Below are 23,381 nucleotides of genomic sequence, written 5' to 3'. Positions count from 1 at the left end.
AATTGAATCACAAATTTGTGCAATCCAGTTATGAATAATCAATTGGGGCGAAAATTAGATGAATTTGAGTTTAATTAGTTGACTTAGGGAATTATCGGGATTTGAAGCAAAAGGAGAATCAGAGCTTGGCTGTGATGATGTTCCCAAATTCATAGCATTGTGGTGGCCATGCTAGCCGTCACAGCAAAGGAGCATCGTCATGGAGGTCAAGAAATGGCCATCCCATACTATTGAAGAATGAGCGAGAATCTAAGAAGCTGGGGCGTGGGTGAGAGTGTGCATGAGAGCGGGGTGATGCACGGATTCTTTCACTGTTCCTGCCACCACCTCACCGACTTAGGCTAAGCCTCACCAGACTGAAACTTCTCAACAGCCCCAAGTTGGGCTACGATATATGGTCGGCACCAGACAAGTAATGCTCCGAATAAGTTACAAAGTTGGATTTCCCCTGCTCAAATTGCCAACAAATTCCCATTTCTGCATTACGTTAAACTCAGAGCTGTACGCCCTGTTTTCCATGAATTCTAAACTTAACTTTTTAAATCTAGTAATACTAAAGAAGATGAAGTTTGATCCAAGGTAGTTCGTTTACGATAATTACTAGAGACAAATCCCACCATTGTTTTGTCGCAATTAGTCGTTGCTTTATTTCATTAAACGATTCATTTATTTGGGCAAGAGATTAGTGTTTGCTAGTGTTTGATTTTTGCATGTTTGATGGTGCTGAACTGGTACGGGTACGGGTACGGGTACGGGTAAGGGTAAAACAGGGTGAACACCAAGCAACAACAGCAAAATCCAAACAACTGTAATCCTTTCAGCGAGCAAAACACCCATTCCAATTCCAGGTCAAATCAGAGGAAAGCTGAGAATCTTGATCGTATTCTATTCCATAAAATTAACATTTCGTGGGTCTCAAATCATTCAAAAAATGTGAACTTCGAATTTCTTGATTGTCATACATTAAATACGCAAATTTTATAAAGAGGGCGTGGTGATGCTTTTCCACATTAATACCCAAAACAAAATACGTGTGGTGTTCAAAATGGAAATAGTGTTTTCAATAACAAAAACTATTAACGCACATGAGTAAAAACAGAAATGAAGAAATTGAACAGAAAGTAAATGTATGGTGAAGCTACTATTAAACGCCGTCTTTGAAAAAATATAAGCGGCGTTATCAGCGAAACTCCCAGAACTTTAATCTTTGCCTCCCATGAATCAGACAAGAACCAAATCAAGCTTATCTGGGATTATGAAGGCATCTACAAAATCATCGAAAACTAAAACAAACAAATACAGTAGAAAATATCTAATTCAGATCGGAGGCGCACTGAGGATGACATTCATTTTGCCGTAGTATTTATAAGGGGAAGCGTCATTCTGAAAACCCTATATGCTGATTCGCCATGGGCCCATACATAGGAAGCCCATTATTCATTTGCTCAACGCCCCAATTTACAATAACCCAACTTATCTCATTATATACACTTTAGAAATTAAATAAGTTTTAGTATAAAATTGATAAAATAAGAGATTAAAAAAAAAAAAAAAAAAAAAAAAAAAAAAAAAAAAAAAAAAAAAAAAAAAAAAAAGAAGGTAAAAGGTAAAAAGAGAGTGGAGTGAAAAAATAATGAATTAGTGTTAGTAGATTATTGGATTTATTTAAAAGAACATATTTTTATGAAACAGGCTACAAATGAAAGAGTTTCGAATTTTAGATTATTCTCTACCTTGCTTTATTATTAATTTTTTCTATTTTAACTATTTTTATCATTTTTTCAATTTGATTGTGAAAATGAGGTGTGTCAAGTAACGTTAAATGGATGAGTATATAATACTAATATCAACATCTTTTGATGAATCACATGGGATTCTACACAACAGTTTTCACATTTATAATTTTTAGTTGTAATATCATCTTTGACTCTTTGTTCTGATTTCCTTCAGCATTGAAAGCTGTAATTCATAAATTACATAACAAAACAAAACATTACAAAAAAAACTAAAATTGAAGTAGCTGTAAAAGTAGTTGCTTTGATCCCAAGTTTTGAGTCAGTAAGATCATTTCAGTTAAAATTTTTCCGCGTTTGCCTGAATAACCAATCACTTCTTGCGTTCTTATCCATGTTGTTAAAGAGACACGTTTATTTTATTTTTTGCACAATATATTCATATTTTCCTATTTGTCAAATTAATCCTGGTCATTGTAGATAAAGATTAATTTAAATACTTATGAATGTATTATCTAGATTGCTTCCCGCGTTTACTCTCACATGAATTAAGTCATGCGTGCAAGCTATTTGTTGATAAAGGATCATCTCAACCCTCCACTATTTCTTTTTTTTTCTCCTAACCGATTTGATCCTCTTTAAGCTTCTCCTCAACAATCTTTGTCTCTACACACACATATATATAACATCACTTTCCCATCCCCCTCTATCAAAATCCCTTGAAATTCTATACTATCTTTCCCATCCACCAATATTTGCATAGATCTTGAACTATTCTAATTTTGGTATGTTTCATGACTGAGTCTTCTGTTAGAATTCATCATATCATATGTATTGCATGCGTATCTGTATGGTTAAAGTTTTAAACACCCAAAATTTCACTGTTTCTGCTTCCTCAATACATTATCAACCCAGATTTGTACGCACATTCTCTCTAATATTTTTCTTACTTAGCTTCCAAGCAACCAAAGTTTATTTATTTATTAGTGTTGGATGATTGTAGTGTTCAAGATTGAAGACCATGGGAAGCCATCTGAGCAAGAAGCCTGATCAAGAAAGCCAGTCATCATCATCATCAAACAATCTCCCCTTGTCGAGGGAGCTGAACTCGTACTCGGCCTCCTGCAGAGTGGACGCCGATCTACAGGCGTTCGACGCGTCTCTGCAGGCTCGAACAAGCAACGTGATCAGCTCCCTCGCCGCGGGAGTGGAGGTGAGAGCTCTCTCCTTGGATTCACTCCGACAAGTCACGGAATGCCTCCTCGACATGAATCAGCAAGTGGTCAAAGTCATCCTCGACTGCAAGAAAGACATTTGGAGGAATCAGGACCTGTTCGATCTGGTGGAGGATTACTTCGACAACAGCCTCAAAACCCTCGATTTCTGCGCCGCCCTCGACAAATGCCTCAAGCGCGCCCGAGACAGCCAGCTCCTCATCCTCCTCGCCCTCAACCAGTTCGATGAGGAACACAACGACAACGACGCTGGGGAAATTAGGTATTCGAAAACGTTGGAGGAGTTGAAGAGTTTCAGAGACGCAGGGGATCCTTTCAGCGATGAATTCTTCCAAATGTTTCAATCCGTTTACCAGCAGCAGATGCACATGCTGGAGAAGCTGCACAACACGAAGCACAAACTGGACAAGAAGCTGAAACGCATCAGCTCATGGAGGAGAGTCTCGGCCATGATATTCGCAGCGACATTTGCTGCGGTGCTGATATGCTCGGTGGTGGCGGCGGCGATGGCGGCGCCGCCGGTGGCAGCGGCGTTGGCGGCAGCGACGTCTATCCCTTTGGGGTCGATGGGGAAGTGGATAGACTCGCTGATGAAGGGGTACGAGAAGGTGCTGATGGGGCAGAAGGAGATGGTGAATTGCATGAATGTGGGGACCTTTGTGACCATTAAGGATTTGGACAGCATTCGGTTGCTGATAGACAGGTTGGAGATCGAGATTGAGTCGCTGGTGGGGGCTGCGGAGTTCGTGATGAGGAACGAGGAGGCGGTGAGAGTTGGGATAGAGGAGATTAAGAAGAAGGTGGATGTGTTCATGAAGAGTGTGGAGGAGTTGGGGGCGCAGGCGGATAACTGCAGCCGCGATATTAGGAAGGCGAGGACTGTCATTCTGCAGAGGATCATCAAATCCCCGCCTCATTCTTCATATTAATCTATTACTCCTTTGGGATCCATATTTGATAGTAGTAATATTCATAGGAAGTTGCTTTCCATTTTAGCAGTTGAAGTTTACTTATTCATAGATTACATACTGATATGACTCATTCTTTTAATGTGATTCTTGATTTTAACAATTGTTTTCTCGTGATTTTATATCTTTATATACATGATAAAGTATGTGAGTGATGAAGAACAACAGAATTCGAGTGATGAGACTGATGGGGTGGGTCTATTGGAGCTCAGCTACAGGTTTATTTATGAACTCCGCGATGCAGTTTTGTCGATCATAAGGATAATAGCAAGTTCAGTTCACATTTTGGATTCTAAATCCGTCTTTAGCTCACAAGTATACATACATGTCTAGATATTGGAAACGTACGAAAGGTGTTTTGGCCTTTCATATAGAGTCTTTGTAGTGAAACAGAGGATCATAGTGATCTCCTTCTTCCTCAAAATTGGGGGAATAAATAGATGCTCCCATTGAATCATTCGTGGCAAGACCACTCACTGTATTAAGTTTGATTCAAGACTGAAGAGATGGAATAGTCAGTACTATCTCCCCTTTTTGAGTTATTTTATTTGAAGTTTGATTGTTCAGGGAAAGGTTGAAACAGCTTTTTTTAATTCAGGACACACTCACTCAAGTAGACATAGAGAGTGACTTTTTCCTGTGTTGTTCTAAGCTTGAATCATCTACTATGAGCACCTTCAAAATCTCCAACATTGGATCTACTTCTGCCAAGCTCAACATCCGTATCTCAAACGCTCAAACCTCATGCCCTCACAGTTTTTGTCATGGTCTTTCTATTTTGTCTTATTTTTTCCACTCCAATTTAATCCTGTGTCCAATATTGTTTGTATCCATTTCTGCAGTCACCATTAATTTGTGTGTGCGTGTGTGAAAGCTGATATACATGAATCGGCAGTGCAACTTAGGAAAACTGGAAAAGTTCGTGTGAAGGATTCAAGTGTTTGATTTGGGGGCTACACACTTTAGCTATGGTGGGGTTGATGAGCATTTTGAGAGGTACATTCTCTCACCAATCTGCTAACATTTTTTTTCGATGTTTCTATCTTGACGTGTTATATATGTAAAGAAATTTGGTTGGTGAGCATAATGAAATTATTTTCCAGAATATGATGGTGGTGGTGTAATATTTTGAAATTAGGTGACAACATGCATTGTTGGAGACTATAAAGGAAGCAGTGCCTGAAATGTGGATGTCAGAGATGAAGAGTGCTTGTCCTAAGCTTACGATCATCAAGTTGGAAATGAAGCCCCCCTCTTCAAAATTGGATTTACTATTTATAATCAATATAATTACTTTGAATAAATTATTAGTTACTTATATATTTGGTTTGTTATTATTTCGCATTAAATGTCTAACCTTGATTCTATTATTGATCCGATCAGATGGAATATATTTTAGAATTTTATATAATTCTTGTTTAGTTTCATGTGTATTTGACTATATTTAGGCCAAATCAAGGCCTTATTATAATATTTATGTTAGGTGATTTTATCTTGAAAGTGTGCATGAAGCTTACTTCAATTATATGATTATTAAATGGTCTGGGAGTAGAGGGCTACTGGTCTCATTTTCTATATATTTTGGATACTACGAATACCAATTAGATACAGAAAGTCGTCATCCCTTGAAATAAAAAATGGTCATTTTACATTATTAAATGTCGTCTTTTATAACAGAAAGATATTAACCTTGTAATAAACAATCTAAAAACTTGATGTTATAAAAAATCTTGTCTTCATAATCAAGACAAAATGTCAAAACATGTCCCCACCCGCCACCATCCATCATTTTGAGCCTTAATATTTGTTTTCAGGAGTATGGTTTCTATCTTGAACCTCCATATATACTCTTATTAATTAACGTTTGAAAATAATTTATCGTCTAACTTGAATAAATTATAAGTACTATTGAAAATTGGATTTTAAACATAATATCTACTTGTAATATTCTCTTTGTATGTCTCACATAAATGAAAAGGTTGATTTATCTGATATTGAGTTAAACTAATAGGGAGATGATTCCAATGAGTAAATTAATCATCGTTTATTTTTTAACAGTTCTTTTCACTTTAATTTTCCATTGACCAATCAGCTTGCATAAGACAAATATATACTTCGTCACAATTAGTAGTGTTGAAAATTGAAGCTCATACCCATTAATCGAGTTTAATTTGAATGATTTCATTTCTATAAAAATTAAAAAGGTTGAATATTTAATTTGCAAAAAATGATTACAATAATAGTACACACAACACTTAATTTAGTTCACGAAATGATCCTTGAATATTCAATCCACCAAAACATAATTTGATCACATAAATCATGTATTTACAGCATAGATTTCTTCGAAGATCATGAAATATAGTAACAATTTAAAAACAGAAAGTCTGTCAACTTCTTCAACAAGAAAAACTCTGAAGTAGTCAATTCATAGCAAGAATGATTAATCCATCCTTGATATCGAAATAATATACAAATCCCATAAAATAAGAAAAGTAACAACTCCAAAAATGACCATAAACTTTGCCTTAAAACATTTCAATCTTCAACTATTGCACTGAGCTTCGCAACAAACTTGCGCTGGCCGGCGCCGCCCCCATCCCCACCGAGGAGCGGCATCTCCTTCTCACAAAACAACGCCGCCGGCCGAGCCCGCTTCGACCAGCAACAGCAGCAGCATCTAACAATCCGATCGCCATCATCATCATCATCATTAGTCGCCAGAGCTAAGCTCGCTTTCAAGGCCAGCGCCGCCATGTCCTCCGCCTGCAGGCGCACGCTCCGCCACGCCAGCGGAAGCTCGAAGTAGATCTCCCCGGGCTGCAGCGCCTCGTGGCCGCCCATCGCAGCCGGGAACTCGCCGAATTCCATCTCGTCGGAGCTGCATATGAAGCAATCGGGATCCGGCGGCAGCAAAAGCGAAACCCTAACCGGCCAAGCAAATTCATGGAGTTGGCCGGAGACGAGGATTAGTTTTGCTGTGGCTGTGATGAGAGTGGATGATTTTGACTCGCATGATCTGTAATTTCCCATTAATTTGGAAGCAAGAGAATGAGGACTTTGTGTGGGGAATAAAATTGAAATTTTGAGAGTCATATTTTATAGGGAGATGAGATGGATTGCGATGCATGCATTTTTTCAAACAATTATTTTCATTGTTGTCACGTCGTTTCATCCGTCCTTGTTTGGACTTTAACTGAGGGAGGTCTATCTTTGATTTTTGATTGCTAAATCGACCATTTTTAATTAAAAATAATTATTAGGAGTATAACACTACAATCATATAAAAGTTTCACTCATCGTCAATTAATTTGCTTACCTTATTAAAGATTATATTTGTTTTTTGTGCAAGTATGTAATTTGATACAAGGATTAGATATTATCTGAGATAAATAAAATTACATAAAAATATAAGATAAATAAAAAAGCCTAAAATTGCGTTTGCCGGGAGTCGAACCCGGGTCTATTGCTTGGAAGGCAATTATCCTAACCGTTGGACTACAAACGCTATTGATACTGTTAGTACTTCAAAATAAATTCTTGTGTTTGTAATGCATCGTGAATCCTTCATTGAGGAGATTGTAATTGCGTTATGTATTTTGATATAGTGCTTATTATTACAACCAATAATCCAAAATAAAATCCAGAATTTACCTTTCTGCTACATCCAACTTAATTTTCACAGATTACTGTAGTTTGAGAATTAGGTTTGTTTAATTTGTAGAATTGAAGAATTGGGTAATTGTTTTATATATTATTCATAAAGAGATTGTACAGATATATAGGCTAGAGGAGCTATACACAGTAAGATTTTCTCAATCAATTTCTTCTAATTACTCGGCCATAATCTTTTCCTGATTTTATGCAATCTTCTTTTCTCGTAGAATATTCTAGATCTTCTTTCAACACTCTCCCTTAAGTTAAGTGACGGGATTCCCGAAACTCAACTTGCCCAACACTTCTTGAAAGCTTCTTGCAGAAACTGCTTTGGTCAATATGTCTGCCAGTTGGTCTTCTGATCTCACATATGGGATCTCCACTATCTTCTCCTCGAGATTCTGCTTTATGAAATGTCGATCGATCTCGACGTGCTTCGTTCTATCATGTTGTACCGAGTTCTCCGAGATACTAATTGCAGCTTTGTTATCACATAGTAATCTGCAAGTTTTCTGCGGCTCCAAGTTTAGCTCCTTCATTAGCCTCCTAAGCCAGAGAATTTCCGTTAAGCCACTTCTGATGCCTCGGAATTTAGATTCGACACTTGAGAGAGCCACCACCTTTTGTTTCTTACTCCTCCAAGTCACCAAGTTCCCACCAAGGAAGGTGAAATAACCTCCAGTGAAGCGTCTGTCGACCAAATTCCCTCCCCAATCAGCATCTGTATATCCATGAATATCTAGGTGCCCATTCTTCCGGAACAGTACTGTCGAATATAGAAAGAAGAAAGAAGATCAATGATTGAGGCATAATTGATACTTGATTGATGCAGTCTAGAATAGAAAATATTGTGTAATATATTCCCTAGAATAGAATGATTTCCTCCTGTAATTAAGTGATCCTCCATATTTAGTGCGTTAGTAAATGGTTACAAGGACAAATTTTAAATTTTGAAAAGACTCTTGGGTCCAGAGCGGAAAGAACTGAGGCTCTGATACCAACTGTAACAGCCCGGTTTTCTAGGGTATAATAAATACGGCGACTGCTACCAAAACGGACTTAAAAGCAATAAAAACATAGGCTAGGGTTTCATTTAAAGAGATTTGACCAAGGTATTAAACGAACTATCAAAGCAGTAAGTCAACGGTTTAATCAAGAAAACCAAAGAAGAATAAATACTATAAACTATGAGTTTAAACCACCCTTATCTCCCCACTTTCATAAATTTGCAACATAAAAGAGTTTAAGAATAAAGCCCACCTTGACTGCTTAGGTTTCAAGTATGATTCCCTCTTTTGTTATCCGGCTTCGCAACCAAAGTTTCACCTTTTAATCACATATGCACATATCATGTATTAGCTTCAACATCAACTCCTAAATCATGCGTGTCTCAACGTTTCCCCTTATTCCCACCGATCTAGTTTACGTTTATCATTCAAACCAAGACATATTCATCATATAAGTTTATTGACTCAACAATCTTAGATCTAACATCAACTTATGCCACACATGAGGGTTATTCGCATGTCACACACACACACACGCACGCGTACACACACACACGCACACATATTTTCCATATACCATTTATCCCACTTTCACTCAATCTAGATGCATGAGGGTTCAAGAATACCGATTAATCGGTTAGATGAAGAAAGATTAATATATAGGTACCTTTTCTTGTCAAAACGAACGGTAGAAACAAAGTAGAGACTTGATTCTTCGACAATTCTTGAGGCTCAAACTCAAATTCTTCTCAAAAGATGAAGAATTATAGAAGAAAATTGAGAGAGAGAGAGAAGAGAGTGAGTGGCGTGTGATTTGGGGGTGGGGGGCAAAAATTTTGGGGTTAGGGTTAGGTTTTGCTCTTATTTATAGGGTTCAATAAAATCTTTAGGTAATTAAATAGAATATTTGGGAAGATTTGATTCTCCACAATTAAATAAAACAAATATTGTGGAGTAGAGAGGAAGAAACAAGAAGTGGCGTGAATTAGGGTTTTCAAGCTAGGGATTTTAAAAAATCCTTGGCTTTTATTTAGCCAAGATTTTATTTGGTATATTTTTCGGAGTAAAATAAAATATCACGGAGCAAAATAAAATACTAAATCTCCTACCAAATATTGGAAATAGGCGTGTATATAGGTTCTCCCATAAGGAATAGATTTTAATTATTAACTAAAAATAAGATATGGCAAGATCTCCTTGAGGTATGGTAAGATTTGCTAGAATATTTATATTTATGTATGGAAGGAATCAAATAAGGGATCAATTAAACAAATAAAATAATTCCTTCTTCCCAAACTTAGGTGATTTTCGAAAATCACCTAGAATAAATATGGGTGTCGATTTTTCTCATAGAGAAATAGAGAATAATTAGGTTTTGGATTTAATTTGGATAAATATCCCAAGAAATAAATTAAATCCGGAAAAATAGAATTCCTTCTCCAATAATAGTAGGGATCGAAAATTTCAAATAATGTGGTTATAGTATTTATGGAAATTTCCTAATAATCTCACTCACCCTTAAACAAATAATTCACCACATAATTTCATCTTTAAAAATCAAATATTCGCATGCCACGTCATATACTCAACGAGTTTGACTTTTCAATCCAAACCTCAACCCTAGACACAACTTGGTCATAAGAACTCATGCAATAAATTCATTCAATTAATTCACGTCTCCCACGTCATCAATAAAAATTTTACGGCTCTAAAATTAGGGTTCGAAAAAGTGGGGTGTTACAATACATCAACCAGAAAATAAGAGAACAAAGCACATTCTCTACACACATTCTCTACAATGTCTAGCAACCAATCTTGCCCTACCTCTCTCGATTACCATCTTTAAGATGGTATCAAAGCAGGTTTGGGACTCAGAACAGATTCATCACCGTCCCGGGCATACCTTTCCCGACCTTTTCTAAAATACCTACAAAATCACCAAAATGTCAGAATCTGACGAAGCCACAGAACACCCCCAAATAACCAATATGAATTCCTCTACAGATCTTGCTGCACAATTTGCAGAATTCCCGAAATGGCAAAACAGCCAACAAACAAAGCCAATAAACCAACCACCAAGCCAAATCTCCCCTCAACTAGAATCGTTTGGGGAAATCCACCTTCAAGCCAAGCTAAATGGAGATAATTACTCTTTTTGGTCAAACCTGATGGAGCGGGCTATTGGAGGGAAAGGCTTAGCATCTCACATTGATGGAGTTCACGGCCCTCCCTCGATCGACAGCCCAGACTATCCCAAATGGAAGCAGCGAGATCACTGTTGTTTCAATTGGATCATCAACAACATTGAGATTAACTTAGTAAGCGAGGTTTTCCAGTACGCTACAACTCGAGATCTATGGGAGGGTCTGGTGATCACATACGGAAGTGGTGCCGACCCATTCCAAGTCAGTGATCTACATAAGTAGGCGTATGGTATGAAGCAAGGTAACCTGTCGCTGGAGGCTCTCTGGGTCAAATTCCAGGACCTCTGGATCTTGATCAATGCGAGGGACCCGAATCCCATGGACACCCCTAACACAATAGAGAAATACAACAAAAACACACAGAGGCATAGGCTGTATCAGTTTTTGTGGGCTTTAGACGAAAAATACGATGCAGTCAAGAGGGAACTACTGAATAAAGAACCATTACCCACTGTGAGGGAAGCCTATGGAGTAGTTAGGCGAGAGTCAGCCAATTTGAAGGTTATGAAGACGACCCACGAGCCCAAGGAATCTGAAGTCGGAATCGGCCTCGGAGCTTTCGACCGAGGTCGCCCAGCGCCGAATCCACCACCTCACTTTCCAACCAACCGAAGGGGAGAAGAAGATAAAAGCAAGCTCTCGTGTAGTCACTGTGGTGGGAAGAAGCATAACCGAGAGACATGCTTTCTAATCCATGGCTACCCGGGATGGTGGGAGGAGATGAAGAAAACGCGACAAGCTAGAGCAAATCGCGGTGGAGGAAGAGCCTCAGCATCAGCGGCAGCGGCAGTTGGAAACCGAGCCGCCTACACCGAAAACTCGGTGGGCAACTTCGGTGCTCCAATCGCCGGAAATAATGGTGCCGAGAGAAGTAGGGAGGACGACAAGGCAGTCGCCACAGTTACGGCGGCTAGGGTTTGCGGTGGAGGAAAGGAGGCGGCGGATAATGGGAGTGAGGCGGCTAGGGTTTGGAGTGAAGGTAAAGGGGGGTTCTCTTTTTTTAACCCCTCGATTTCTCCTTTATTCCACTACATACCCCGTTCAAATTATATTACTACTAGCACCCCCAAAAATCTGAATAAATTACCTCCTGGCTGTGAAACTAAAAATAATTCCCTTAGTGAATCTCCAGAACGGTGTAAATATTGAAATACACCCCACTGTGCCATGTAGTAATTCTTTCTATGCCTTAGCAAATTCCTCAACATCAAAAATAGGTGAAAAAAATAGTCATTGGATTTTTGACTGCGGGGCAACTGATACGATGTCCTTCGACGCCTCAGTTTTTTGGAAATTTCAAAGTCTCGAAAATCTTTTGTCCAAACGGCTAGTGGGGACTTGGCACCAGTTCAGGGGGCGGGCACCATTAATATATCCCCAACCTTGCGACTCTCAAATTGCCTCTTTGTTCCCTCTTTATCACACAAATTATTATCTGTGAGTCATGCAACGAAGGAACTTAACTGCAAGTTACTAATGCAACCTCATGTCTGCTTATTACAGGATACCCAGACGGGGGCGATAGTTGGGCGTGGCACTAAACGACACAGACTGTACTATGTGGATGAGGAGGCCCAACAGAGTACTGCGTTGCTATCTCACGGACTAACTGACAAAACAAGTTTGGCTTTGGCACCGCCGGTTAGGGCATCCTTCCATAGGATATCTTCGTTTACTTTTCCCTAAGTTAATTGAACCATCTTTTTCCTTGAATTGTGAGACATGTTTTTTGGCCAAAAGCTACAGACATTTGTTTAAATAAACAATACTCGTATGAAAACTCCTTTTGCTTTGATTCATTCTAATGTTTGGGGTCTTGCACCGGTTAATGGGGGGCAATGGTTTCGTTATTTCTTACTGTTTGTGGATGATTATTCGCGTATGACTTGGGTTTATTTTTTAAAGACAAAATCTGAAGTTTTTTAAAAATTTACTCAATTTTATACTCTTGTACAAACTCAATACAAACAGTCTATCCAAATTCTTAGGTCCGACGGGGAGGGGGGGGGAATTTGTTAACTCCAAAATGCAGGATTTTTGTGTCAAAAGGGGTTTGGTTCACCAAACAACATGCCCTCACACTCCGGAAAAAAATGGTGTTGCAGAAAGAAAAAACAGATATATCCTAGAAATAACTAGAGCCTTCCTAATTGAATAAAAAAACCCCAAATCTTTTTGGCCCGAAGCAATTGCTACATCAGTCAATCTCATAAATCGCCTCCCCACACATATCCTAAACTTTTAGACACCCCTGGATATTTTTTCCCAACAACTCCCTATTCCATCATCCCTCAGCCTGGAACCTAAAATTTTTGGATGCACCGTATTTGTTCATATACCCAAAATCGAACGGTTAAAATTCTCTCCTTGTGCAATTAAATGTGTTTTCCTTGGATATGGTAAAACTCAAAAGGGGTATAGGTGCTATGACCCAAAAACACGAACCTTATATACCACAATGAACTGCGATTTTGTAGAAGGGGAATACTTTTATGACCAATCCAGTGGTCAGGGGGAGAACCAGTCAGAGAATACTCCAACTAGTGAGCCACTAGATTGGTTACTACCCAGATCCATCATACCGAGCACCGAGAAAAATCCAAGTCAGGGGGAGAAACCTAGTACCGGGAAAAACCGAATGAGGGAGATAACCGTCCACCAAATCCAAGTTCTGTTACAGATGTCGGCCCACCGGAGATGGTTAGCGGTACCGCTGGGCAACCAAATCCAAGCGTACTAGACGTGGAGCCAAGTGACATGGCCGGCCCATCGCCTCCGCTCTCGGATCCTGAGGTAAATAGATCTGATAATAGCATTGTTCCCGTAGCTTCTGCGGATATTACTAATGATGACAGGCAAGGGGTAAACGATGGTGAAACCATATGCGTGGGACAGTATGACTTGCCAACAAGGAGTACAAGGGGTGTCCCTCCAAAGAGATACTCCCCAGACTGGAAAGGCATGAAAACCAAATATTCTTTAGTAAATATTGCTCAGGGGAAACTAATAGAGATGGCAAGGGCCTTCGAAGCTGCCCTATACGAGGAAGAAGAAATTCCCCACTCATTTGAGGAGGCAATGAAGCACAAACATTGGAGAGATGCAATGAAGAAGGAGATCGATGCCCAACATTGGAGAGATGCAATGAAGAAGGAGATCGATGCCCTGATTAAAAATGACACATGGGAGAACTGCACCCTACCCAAAGGAAAGAAACCAGTGGGGTGTCGGAGGGTATTTACGATCAAAAGACGAGCAGATGGTTCAATCGAGAGATACAAAGCAAGATTGGTAGCAAAATTATATACACAGGTCTATGGTGTGGATTATTCTGAAACCTTCTCCCCAGTTGTCAAGTTGAGTACGGTGAGGACTCTTCTGTCTGTCGCAGCATGCAAGGATTGACCATTGCATCAGTTCGATGTCACCAACGCATTCCTACATGGGGAGCTCGAGAAGAATAAAGAAGTTTACATGGAGATTCCTCCAGGCTGTTTCGAGGGATTTGGAGAAGGGGAGGTATGCAGATTAAGAAAAACACTATATGGGCTTAAACAATCTCCAAGGATATGGTTTGGAAGATTTTGCGAGGCAATGATTAAGAATGGATTCAAGCAAAGCCACTCCGATCATACACTATTTGTGAAGAAAAGGGGAAGCAAGGTGACATGTCTGATTATCTATGTGGACGACATGATCATCACTGGAGATGATACAGAAGAGATCGAGAACCTGAAGGAGAACTTGTGCAAAGAATTTGAAATGAAGAATCTTGGAGCCCTAAAATATTTCTTTGGGAATCGAAGTATTGAGATCAAACCGTGGAATTTTTCTGAGACAGAAGAAATATGTGCTAGATCTATTAGCGGAAACAGGCCTATTGAAGTGCAAGCCTGCAGAAACTCCAATGGTACCTAATCATGGACTAAAGATTGTAGAAGGAGCAAGCTTGACAAACCAAGAAGAGTACCAAAGGTTAGTAGGGAAACTAATCTACTTATCTCACACCAGACCCGACATTGCCTATGCTGTCGGCATAGTCAGTCAGTTCATGCATCGACCCCAAAAGGACCATATGGAAGCTGCACTAAGAATAGTGAGGTATCTAAAAGGGACTGTTGGCTATGGGGTATTCTTAAAGAAAAGAGAAGATATGGAGATAGATGGATATACAGACGTTGACTGGGCAAGTAATCCGATCGACAGGAAATCAACGGGAGGATACTTCACCTTTGTGGGTGGTAACCTGGTCACTTGGAGAAGTAAAAAACAGAAGGTCGTGGCATTATCAAGTGCTGAAGCTGACTTCCGTGGAATCAAGAGCGGCCTAATGGAAATTCTGTGGCTACGGAGACTACTAACTGAGATAGGTTTCCCACCTACTCGAAAAAGTCGACTGTTCTGTGACAACAAAGCGTCGATCACGTATCAGAAAATCCTGTGCAACATGATAGGACTAAACACGTGGAAGTAGACCGCCACTTTATCAATGAAAATCTTGAAGGGGGAGTCATTGAATTTCCGTTCGGCAAATCCGAGGAACAACTTGCTGATATCCTCACCAAGGTTGTGCATCCCAAAGTCTTCAAGGAAGTTTTGGACAAGTTGAACATTGGAGACACCATTGCTCAACTTGAGGGGGAGTGTCGAATATAGAAAGAAGAAAGAAGATCAGTGATTGAGGCGTAATTGATACTTGATTGATGCAGTCTAGAATAGAAAATATTGTGTAATATACTCCCTAGAATAGAATGATTTCCTCCTGTAATTAAGTGATCCTCCTCTCCTATATAAGAGGGAGGAATTGTACACAATACATCAACCAGAAAATAAGAGAACAAAGCACATTCTCTACACACATTCTCTACAATGTCTAGCAACCAATCTTGCCCTACCTCTCTCGATTACCATCTTTAAGAAGTACTCCATGTCCGACAGTTCCTTTTAGGTAGCGGATCACTTTTAGTGCGGCCTCCCAATGTTCGTCCTGCGGGTTGTGCATGAATTGGCTGAGCACTCCTACTGCGTAAGCTATATCAGGCCTGGTGTGAGATAGGTAAATGAGTTTCCCGACTAGTCTCTGGTATCTTTACCGATTGGCAGGAGCCGCCCCCTTGATAAGTTGAAGTCCATGATTCTGGACAATTGGAGTGTCTGCTGGTTTGTACTCAAGCATTCCTATATCTGTTAGAATATCTAGGACATATTTTCGCTGGCTTATGAAGATTCCCTTTCCGGATCTAAGTACTTCGATTCCAAGGAAGTATTTAAGGTCTCCAAGATTCTTCATCTCGAATTCTGTAGCTAGATGGCCTTTGAGTTGCTCAATCTCTTCGATATCATCTCCAATGATAATCATATCATCCACATAGATGATTAAACAAATGATTTTCTCTCTTTTTCGTTTGATGAAGATAGTGTGGTCGGAGTTGCTCTGCTTGTACCCATATCTCTTCATTACATCTGTAAATCTTCCAAACCATGCCCTCGGTGACTGATTCAGCCCGTACAATGTTTTCTTCAGCTTACACACCTTTCCTTGACCAAACTCATCAGAAAAACCGAGTGGAGCTTCCATATATATTGGGTCCTCCAATTCCCCATGAAGGAACGCGTTGGTGACGTCATATTGATGAAGAGACCATTCTCTATTAGCCGCAATTGAGAGTAGGACTCTTACAGTGTTCATCTTGGCAACGGGAGAAAAGGTTTCAGAGTAGTCAATTCCTTGTGTTTGTGTGTACCCCTTTGCCACTAACCGAGCTTTATATCGTTCAATGCTTCCATCTGGCCTTCGTTTGATTGTGAAGACCCAACGACACCCTACTGTATGCTTTCCATCAGGCAATAGACTCACCTCCCACGTGCCATTCCTTTTTAATGCTTTCATTTCAACTAGCATCACCTCCCTCCAATGTTTGATTTTCATAGCTTTTTCAAATGTTCGAGGAATCTCCTCCTCGTACAGTGCCGTGTGGAATGCTCTTGCCATTTTAGAGATATTGGCTTCGACGAAGTTCGCTACTGAGTATCTGCTCTTTCTCCCCATTCTTTCAGGTGAGTACCTCTTGGGAGGAATTCCTCTCGTACTTCTTGGAAGAAGCACATATTGACCAGTGTCTTGATCAATAGTAGTATCTTCATCTTCTACAGGAGGGTCAGGAATAATAACTGAACTTTCAGGATGTGGGCTAGAAATTACCTCGGATTCCGTTACGGTTGGATCAGAGGAATGCGGCGGAAGATACTCCCTAAACCCTAAACAAATAAAAAGATACTCCCTTCGTCCCGGCTAAGATGACACATTGCTTAGCCGGCACGGGATTTTAGGAGTTATTGGTGTGTTTAATTAGAGAGAGAGAGGGTGGATGTAAGTATTAAAGTAGAGAGATAAAGAAAGATGAATATTTTAATAGGAGTGAGAAAAAGTGGTTGAGTGTATTAATTAGAGAGAGAAAGTTATCAAAAAAGGAAATATGTCATCTTAGTTGGGACAAACTAAAAAGGAAAACTTGTCATCTTAAGCGGGACGGAAGGAGTACTATGTTCGCCCAATTTAAGCGTCTTCACGTATAATGGAGCATTGGAACGTCCATGAACCACGTGGCGCAAGCATGGGAATGTCATGATTAAATTCAAACACCCTAAATAGGATATTTTTGAGTTGCCATTCATACACCGAATCACATTAATTACTTAGATGAAAGTCATAATTGACGACGAATCTATTTATTATACATATATTGAAGGACTGATAATGACATGAATTAATTATTAATAAGAATTCAGGCGGGCTCGATTCTGAATTTGCGTGTCAGAAAGAGAATGGTTAATTGGCAAGTAATTAGGGTCAATTGTTGGCAAAATATAGGTGTACCCACGAATTTGATTCCTCTTCTGATTTGATCGCAATCAACGGTCCCATTAATTCGTTAACAAAATTGTGGCTCTTGTTTATCATTACTTTATAGTTATCGGATTAATGGACCACTCACAACGACAACGGCTAGTCGAAGATTTAAATTTTAGATTAATTACATTATACATAAAAGAAATGAAGATCGGCGACCAAAAATTCTCTCTTTCTTCGGCTGCGTTGTCTGGTTTGGAAGGTTTTTTTTTCCCGAAGTCTCTTCTCAGGTCCTCCGTCAACAGAGCCTTTCCTCGTTATTTCAGCAGCAGACCAGGCCTACAAGCTACAGCTGCATTTGTTCATTTTTTTCTTGTAAAAAATGTACTAACACGCTTTTGAATACTCTATAACATTTTACAATGGGCCAAGTTATAAAAGGAAAAAAAAACATAAACTAAGAAAGCCCAATAAGAGAAATGGGCTGTAGAATTCAGGAAAAATATTTAAACAAAATTCATAATAATAATATTATTCCCTACTCCATCATCGTAGATGCGTTTTTTGGGTACGAAAATTGAGGACCTACTAATGTTTAGTGAATTGAATGAGAGGAGAGAATAGAATGTCTCGTTAAAAGTGAAGCATTCCATTTTGGTATACCATTTTAAACTGTGGTGATTAATGTGTTAAGTAGAGATAGAATAAAGAAATGACTCACTTATAATAAAATCACTGAAATGAATACAATTCAATTATGATTGATTATGTGGAATACTCCCACAATCCCATATTTTTTGTGCTGTTAATTTTATTTGAGCTTTCTTTAGTTAAAAATCTTAAAATGTTAGTAGTACTTTGAAATTTGTATTTAGATTGATAAATTCAATTTGAAATTATGATTATATATATTTTACGGAGTATATTTTTAGAGTAACCAGACTAATTCTCCATATTCTCATTTCTACAATCTTACCAATCATTTAAGAAATTCAAAAAATTAAATTGATATTCCATAAACTCTCCATAGTTTAAAGTGTGGATTCTCCATCACCCAAAGCTAAAACTTAAAAGTGTGGCTTCGTCACTGTGTCCAATAATATTTCGTCAAGGAGAATCAATCGAAACTGTTAATTTAGCATGAGAAAACATAAAAAATGAACTGATGTGATAGTTAATACTCCTATATAGTTTTGATGACCTTGATTAAGGCAGTGGCTAAAAAACGAGATCACATACCATTTGATAGGATCATATACTAATTCATATAAGGATGTACATAAATCATTAAATATTAATAAGCATCGAATTTCATTGTTTGATAATAGTCTTATTTATCTGGACATCAAGGATGCGATGAGGCCAGCGATGAGGGTGGTGGGATCCCCTAGAATAGCAGACACCACAAATTGTAGGGCGAGTCCCGCCATCTCGCAACATTTTTTAGCTTTGCCGCCTTTGGATTTGGTGTGATTCACATGAGTCTCCAGCGTGGCTTTGAGGCTAGGGATTTGCCGCACTCCGCTGTTGCTGTTGCTGTTGCCGTTGCCGTTGTACAGGTCGTGCCAGCTGTCCACCAACATGTCCATCACGCACGCCACATGAAGGTTGTACTTCTTGCATGATGATCTATAGCTCCAACTCCTCCCCTTCCTTCCACATCTGCATCACTTACCAATATATGCCTCAATTTTGTTTTACCTTAAATTAATTGCCAATGAATTCTAGACCAAATGTGACTTAGAATGTAGTAGTTCAAAATTTAAAAGAAATGATGGGATACGATTTTAACTTTTAAATTTTATCTAAACGATGTCGTCAGGACAATTTAAATTCAAGAAATTCGTAAATTTATCTTTCAAATTTTGAAGTTATATATTGCAAACCAAAATTAAGTACCTCCGAAATCCTCTATTAAAATGCGTGTTTCACGAATTAAAGAAATACCACTACAAAGTTGATTGATTTAATCAAACATAAGAATTCAATGGGAATTTTTTTCTCGGGATATAGGATAAAATTAAAATACTACCAGTAAAGTTGAAAAGGCACGCATTAATTCGCCGAGAAGAGGATACCAATATCAAATTCGTAGTGTAAATCAAGAAATTGTTGCATAAAAATCGTCAAGTTGATTTTGGTGAAGATAACGTATACTATAATTGAAAAAAATGAAATACATGTACCTGTGGCAGGGAGCGGTAACTTTAGCGTACAAAAATAATTTGATATCGGCGTCGTGGTGCAGCATGGGCAGCTTAGCGCAACAAGGGTGGAGGTCGAACCCACACAGCTTGCAGTGATAGACGAACCCCGTCACCCGCCTCTCGCACGCGTTGCAGCAACGCGCCTCCGTCCCCGGGGGCCGGCTGAGGAACTGGAAGGCGCACTTGGGGTAGAAGGGGTGCACCAGGGTCGGGGAGGGGATGGCGCAGTGACTGTGGAGATCGAAATCACAGGCTGCACCGTCGCACTTGTAGGAGGACCCGATCCCTACTTCCTTGCACCCGTCGCATTTGAACGGCGCCTCCGCGTACCCGAATTTCAGGCCTTGGTGGGGGTGGCTCCAGTGGGAGATTTCCTTGTATTTCATGTTTATGTTAATTTAGGCCCTCTCCACACCACTTCATTTATAAAACTTCTGTTTTACTATGTTCTTTTGTTTTTTTTTTGGCTTAGCTTTATGTTTGGTACTCTATTTTAGAAAGTACTACTATACTTTAAGTTTAAGTTGGTATTTTAAATTAAATTAAATTAAATTAATGATTTTGAAAATATATACACTATTTTATGTGCATTTCATGATAATATTGATCCATGGTTACAATCCATTTGGCACGGTTATTCTTTTTTTTTTTTATAATTTTTATCTTTAAGTCGACGTCGGTGGGGCTGGGGTGCATAACGAATAAAGTATGCAAGAATTGGAATTTTCACTTTACCTGATTTCTCCAAATGCACTATCTCATTCATAAAGTTGAAGCCATCCTCTTTAAATACGTACAGAATATTAGGTAAATTTTAGATTTTATTGCGACAATAGGAAATTCATATCATCATAAGGAGTATTTCCGAAAAGCAGTTAAATGCATATTAATTGATTTTGATAATACAGTGATTTAATATATTTTTACACGGTAAACTGATAGTAGTACATTTTATATAAATTAATACTACATATAAAAATTTTGAACTAATATGCTAATTATGTTATTAATGTAAATATGTTATGATTGTAATTATTCAAAATAAGTATTCTTCTGAACCTTCATAATTAAATTATAATACTCCTAAGTCTTAACTGAATAAAGAAAATTCACACACGCAAACGAAACATTTTCCTAAAATTATGCCTGAATTCAGAAAATTAAAGGACAATATGTGAGTGAATTGATTCTAATTTCTAATCAGCTTCATCGCTCAACAAATCCAAAAAGTGAAAAACAAATATCTTGATGAATATTAACTTCGAAAATGAGTCTAAGAAGGCATAAAGGTGTCAAGCTCTTTGGCTTTCTACTTCCATAACATGTTAATACATGCAGAAGAAAATAGAGAATAACCAATTGCCTAAGCAACGTATCCCCCAATCACTCAAAAGGTGATGGCATGCCCCTCGTGGCATCAAATACTAGAAAAATTATAGTAGTAGTATAATTCAAAAATATTTTTCTCCCTCATGGTCAAGAAAGCGACCTGGAATATATTTTAGTTTTAAACAATAAGATCGCATTCACTTTGGTTGCAAGGGATAATGAGAGAAAAGAAGATTCTCACTCGATGATTAAATTTCTTCATTTCTTCTAATGCTTATCTATGAAAAATAATTTGATTTCTTATTGGAGTAAAACTGAGTAACAAGATATGGCGGAATTCCTTTTATCCATAACGAATTAATATGATGGAATAAGAAAGGAATGTTCATCCAATTTACTTATAAGAAGTTATTTTCATAATCAAGTGTATAAAGCTTCTCGTCCTACTAATTGTAATTATATTGATGAACTATGATCTCTCTCAATTAGAGTCATGCGAATAAATCTATACACCTTGACTAGAGGTTCTTAAGGTTTATGGTGTTGGAAAAATAAATTGATGTGTCCCATGTATGTTGGAAAGAGAATGTTTGGAGCCCAACTTGTTGGGAAGAGAACAACATTTATATTGTGAAGTTCCAATAAGTATAGTTCCTAGGTATATTTATATCTAGGTCCTATAAATATCTATGTAGTATGTATCTCAAATAACAATTCAAATCTATCAAAATGTAGTCTTCAAGAGTTCTTTAGTTTTATTTTCCGCATTTTACTTTTCAACATGGTATCAGAGCAGGTTTGATCCTTACATGGATCGATCTGTGTCTATAAAAAAAAAAAAAAAATGAAAACCCCCTCGAGAAAAAAAGGAAGGAGGCAACCAACTTTGTTGGGAAAGTGTTGGAGGAATTTGTGAGTATAGATCCAAGTTGGTGAATCTCACTAAGGTTAGAGCTCTCTAGAATGATCTTTCGGAAGTTGAGGGCTGGAACTATGCCCGACGGGAAGTTCTTCACCAGCAAAGTGACGGCATAAAAAGACCCGATGGATGAAGCTGTTGCTCTACTAATGACCAATCGTGGTGGAGATGGCAGCGGCGAGAAGCAAGGTTGATGGCTGAACAGTGCTGGCAGCAGCGGCATTTGCCCGCTGAGTGAAAGAGCTGTGGCGCTAGATGATCGAAGCGAACAACGCGAACGACGGAGTTGTGTCACCGCGAAAAAGCAGTGGGAAAATCAGAGGCAATTACCTCACAAGGCCCTTGTTCTGGCGAATTGGGAAAAAGAGGAGATGAAGTCCCTGACAGCAGCTACGCGCACAACCGCAGTCAAGAGAAGAAAACAGAGGAGTAATCCTCGGTTTGTCCGGCCGAGGGGGAGAGGACTGCCGCATCCGGAGAAACCAGAAGGAGGCATCTCGACGGAAAGGAGACATGACTGAAGTTTACACCTTCAACTACGCTGTAAACTTGGGTGTCGGAAAAGTGTTTCCAAATGGAGGTGCAAACTAAAAGTGCATTGGCGCCGATGAACAGATTGTCACCAAGAAGAGAAGATTCAGGAAATGAGTCAAAGCAGTCGAAGATTTATCCGGTAGAGGGGGAGAGGAAGTACACTACCGGAAGATTCGTCTCCACTTCTACCAGCCATAGTGGTGTGTGCAGCCAGTTAACCAGAAAAGAAAGCAGCTACGAAGGAGGCGCGGTGCACGATTGACGAAAGAGTCGAGGCTTGAATCGGCGAGGAAATCTGTCGTGATGACGGCAAGAGGAGAAAGCGAAGTGAAAGAGTGGTTGGAGAAGTTTCACCGCCGGCTAATGGTGACACAATTTGTGAAGGGATGACGGGCAGCCAATCTAGTAGCCGAGAAGAAGAGGCTGCCCGGAATAGGGGAGCACAATACCACAGAAGCAGGTGACCGGAGTTACAAATGATGTTGTGCAGGTGATGGAGAAAAGATGGCCAGCCGTGATGAGGAAGGAGAAGTCGAGACTTCCAGAAAGGGAGCCGAGAAAAAGCAGTCTTTGATGTCGGAAGTGCAAGTGTACAACACAAGAGCAGATCCAAAATGAAGTCTTTAGTCAGTGAATCATCCGAAAGAGAAGGAGAACACTACCATTGTCGGATGATTTAACCCACCGCCGGAGAAGGTGAGTGAATAACGAGGGATAGGCGTAATGGTGCCTGGATGA

General features: G+C 39.1%; 3 protein-coding genes and 2 non-coding genes across 6 annotated transcripts; 1 reads left to right on the top strand and 4 right to left on the bottom strand.

Annotated features, from left to right (window-relative positions):
* Window positions 1–1,123: 1,123 nt before the first annotated feature.
* LOC125185791 lies at window positions 1,124–1,254 on the bottom strand. The gene has a single exon (XR_007170288.1). It is a non-coding gene; the product is annotated as a small nucleolar RNA snoR83 (small nucleolar RNA).
* A 1,160-nt stretch (window positions 1,255–2,414) lies between these two features.
* On the top strand, window positions 2,415–4,039 carry LOC125185321 (UPF0496 protein At4g34320-like). Of its 2 annotated transcripts, none has more exons than XM_048081844.1 (2): window positions 2,415–2,518; window positions 2,737–4,039. In XM_048081844.1, exon 2 carries the CDS (start codon window positions 2,755–2,757, stop codon window positions 3,895–3,897), a length of 1,143 nt encoding a protein of 380 aa, XP_047937801.1. In that variant the 5' UTR covers window positions 2,415–2,518; window positions 2,737–2,754; the 3' UTR covers window positions 3,898–4,039. The 2 variants fall into 2 exon arrangements, with proteins under 2 accessions (XP_047937801.1, XP_047937802.1); XM_048081845.1 differs by having other exon boundaries at window positions 2,483–2,518; window positions 2,721–4,039.
* Window positions 4,040–6,331: 2,292 nt separating this feature from the next.
* LOC125185215 lies at window positions 6,332–6,997 on the bottom strand. The gene has a single exon (XM_048081714.1). The coding sequence runs from the start codon at window positions 6,967–6,969 to the stop codon at window positions 6,475–6,477; it is 495 nt and encodes a 164-aa protein (XP_047937671.1). The 5' UTR covers window positions 6,970–6,997; the 3' UTR covers window positions 6,332–6,474.
* Window positions 6,998–7,372: 375 nt separating this feature from the next.
* On the bottom strand, window positions 7,373–7,444 carry TRNAG-UCC. The gene has a single exon. It is a non-coding gene; the product is annotated as a tRNA-Gly (tRNA).
* Window positions 7,445–18,930: 11,486 nt separating this feature from the next.
* LOC125220076 lies at window positions 18,931–20,316 on the bottom strand. Its single transcript, XM_048122198.1, has 2 exons — window positions 19,841–20,316; window positions 18,931–19,316 (listed from the first exon to the last, which is right to left on the bottom strand). The coding sequence occupies exons 1-2, from the start codon at window positions 20,245–20,247 to the stop codon at window positions 18,989–18,991; spliced, it is 735 nt and encodes a 244-aa protein (XP_047978155.1). The 5' UTR covers window positions 20,248–20,316; the 3' UTR covers window positions 18,931–18,988.
* Window positions 20,317–23,381: the final 3,065 nt, after the last annotated feature.

Source organism: Salvia hispanica, chromosome 4 (assembly GCF_023119035.1).
Source record: "Salvia hispanica cultivar TCC Black 2014 chromosome 4, UniMelb_Shisp_WGS_1.0, whole genome shotgun sequence".
In the NCBI taxonomy this organism is placed as follows: domain Eukaryota; kingdom Viridiplantae; phylum Streptophyta; class Magnoliopsida; order Lamiales; family Lamiaceae; genus Salvia; species Salvia hispanica.
Note: the sequence above shows the minus strand (reverse complement) of the source record. Positions and strands in the feature narration are given on the sequence as shown.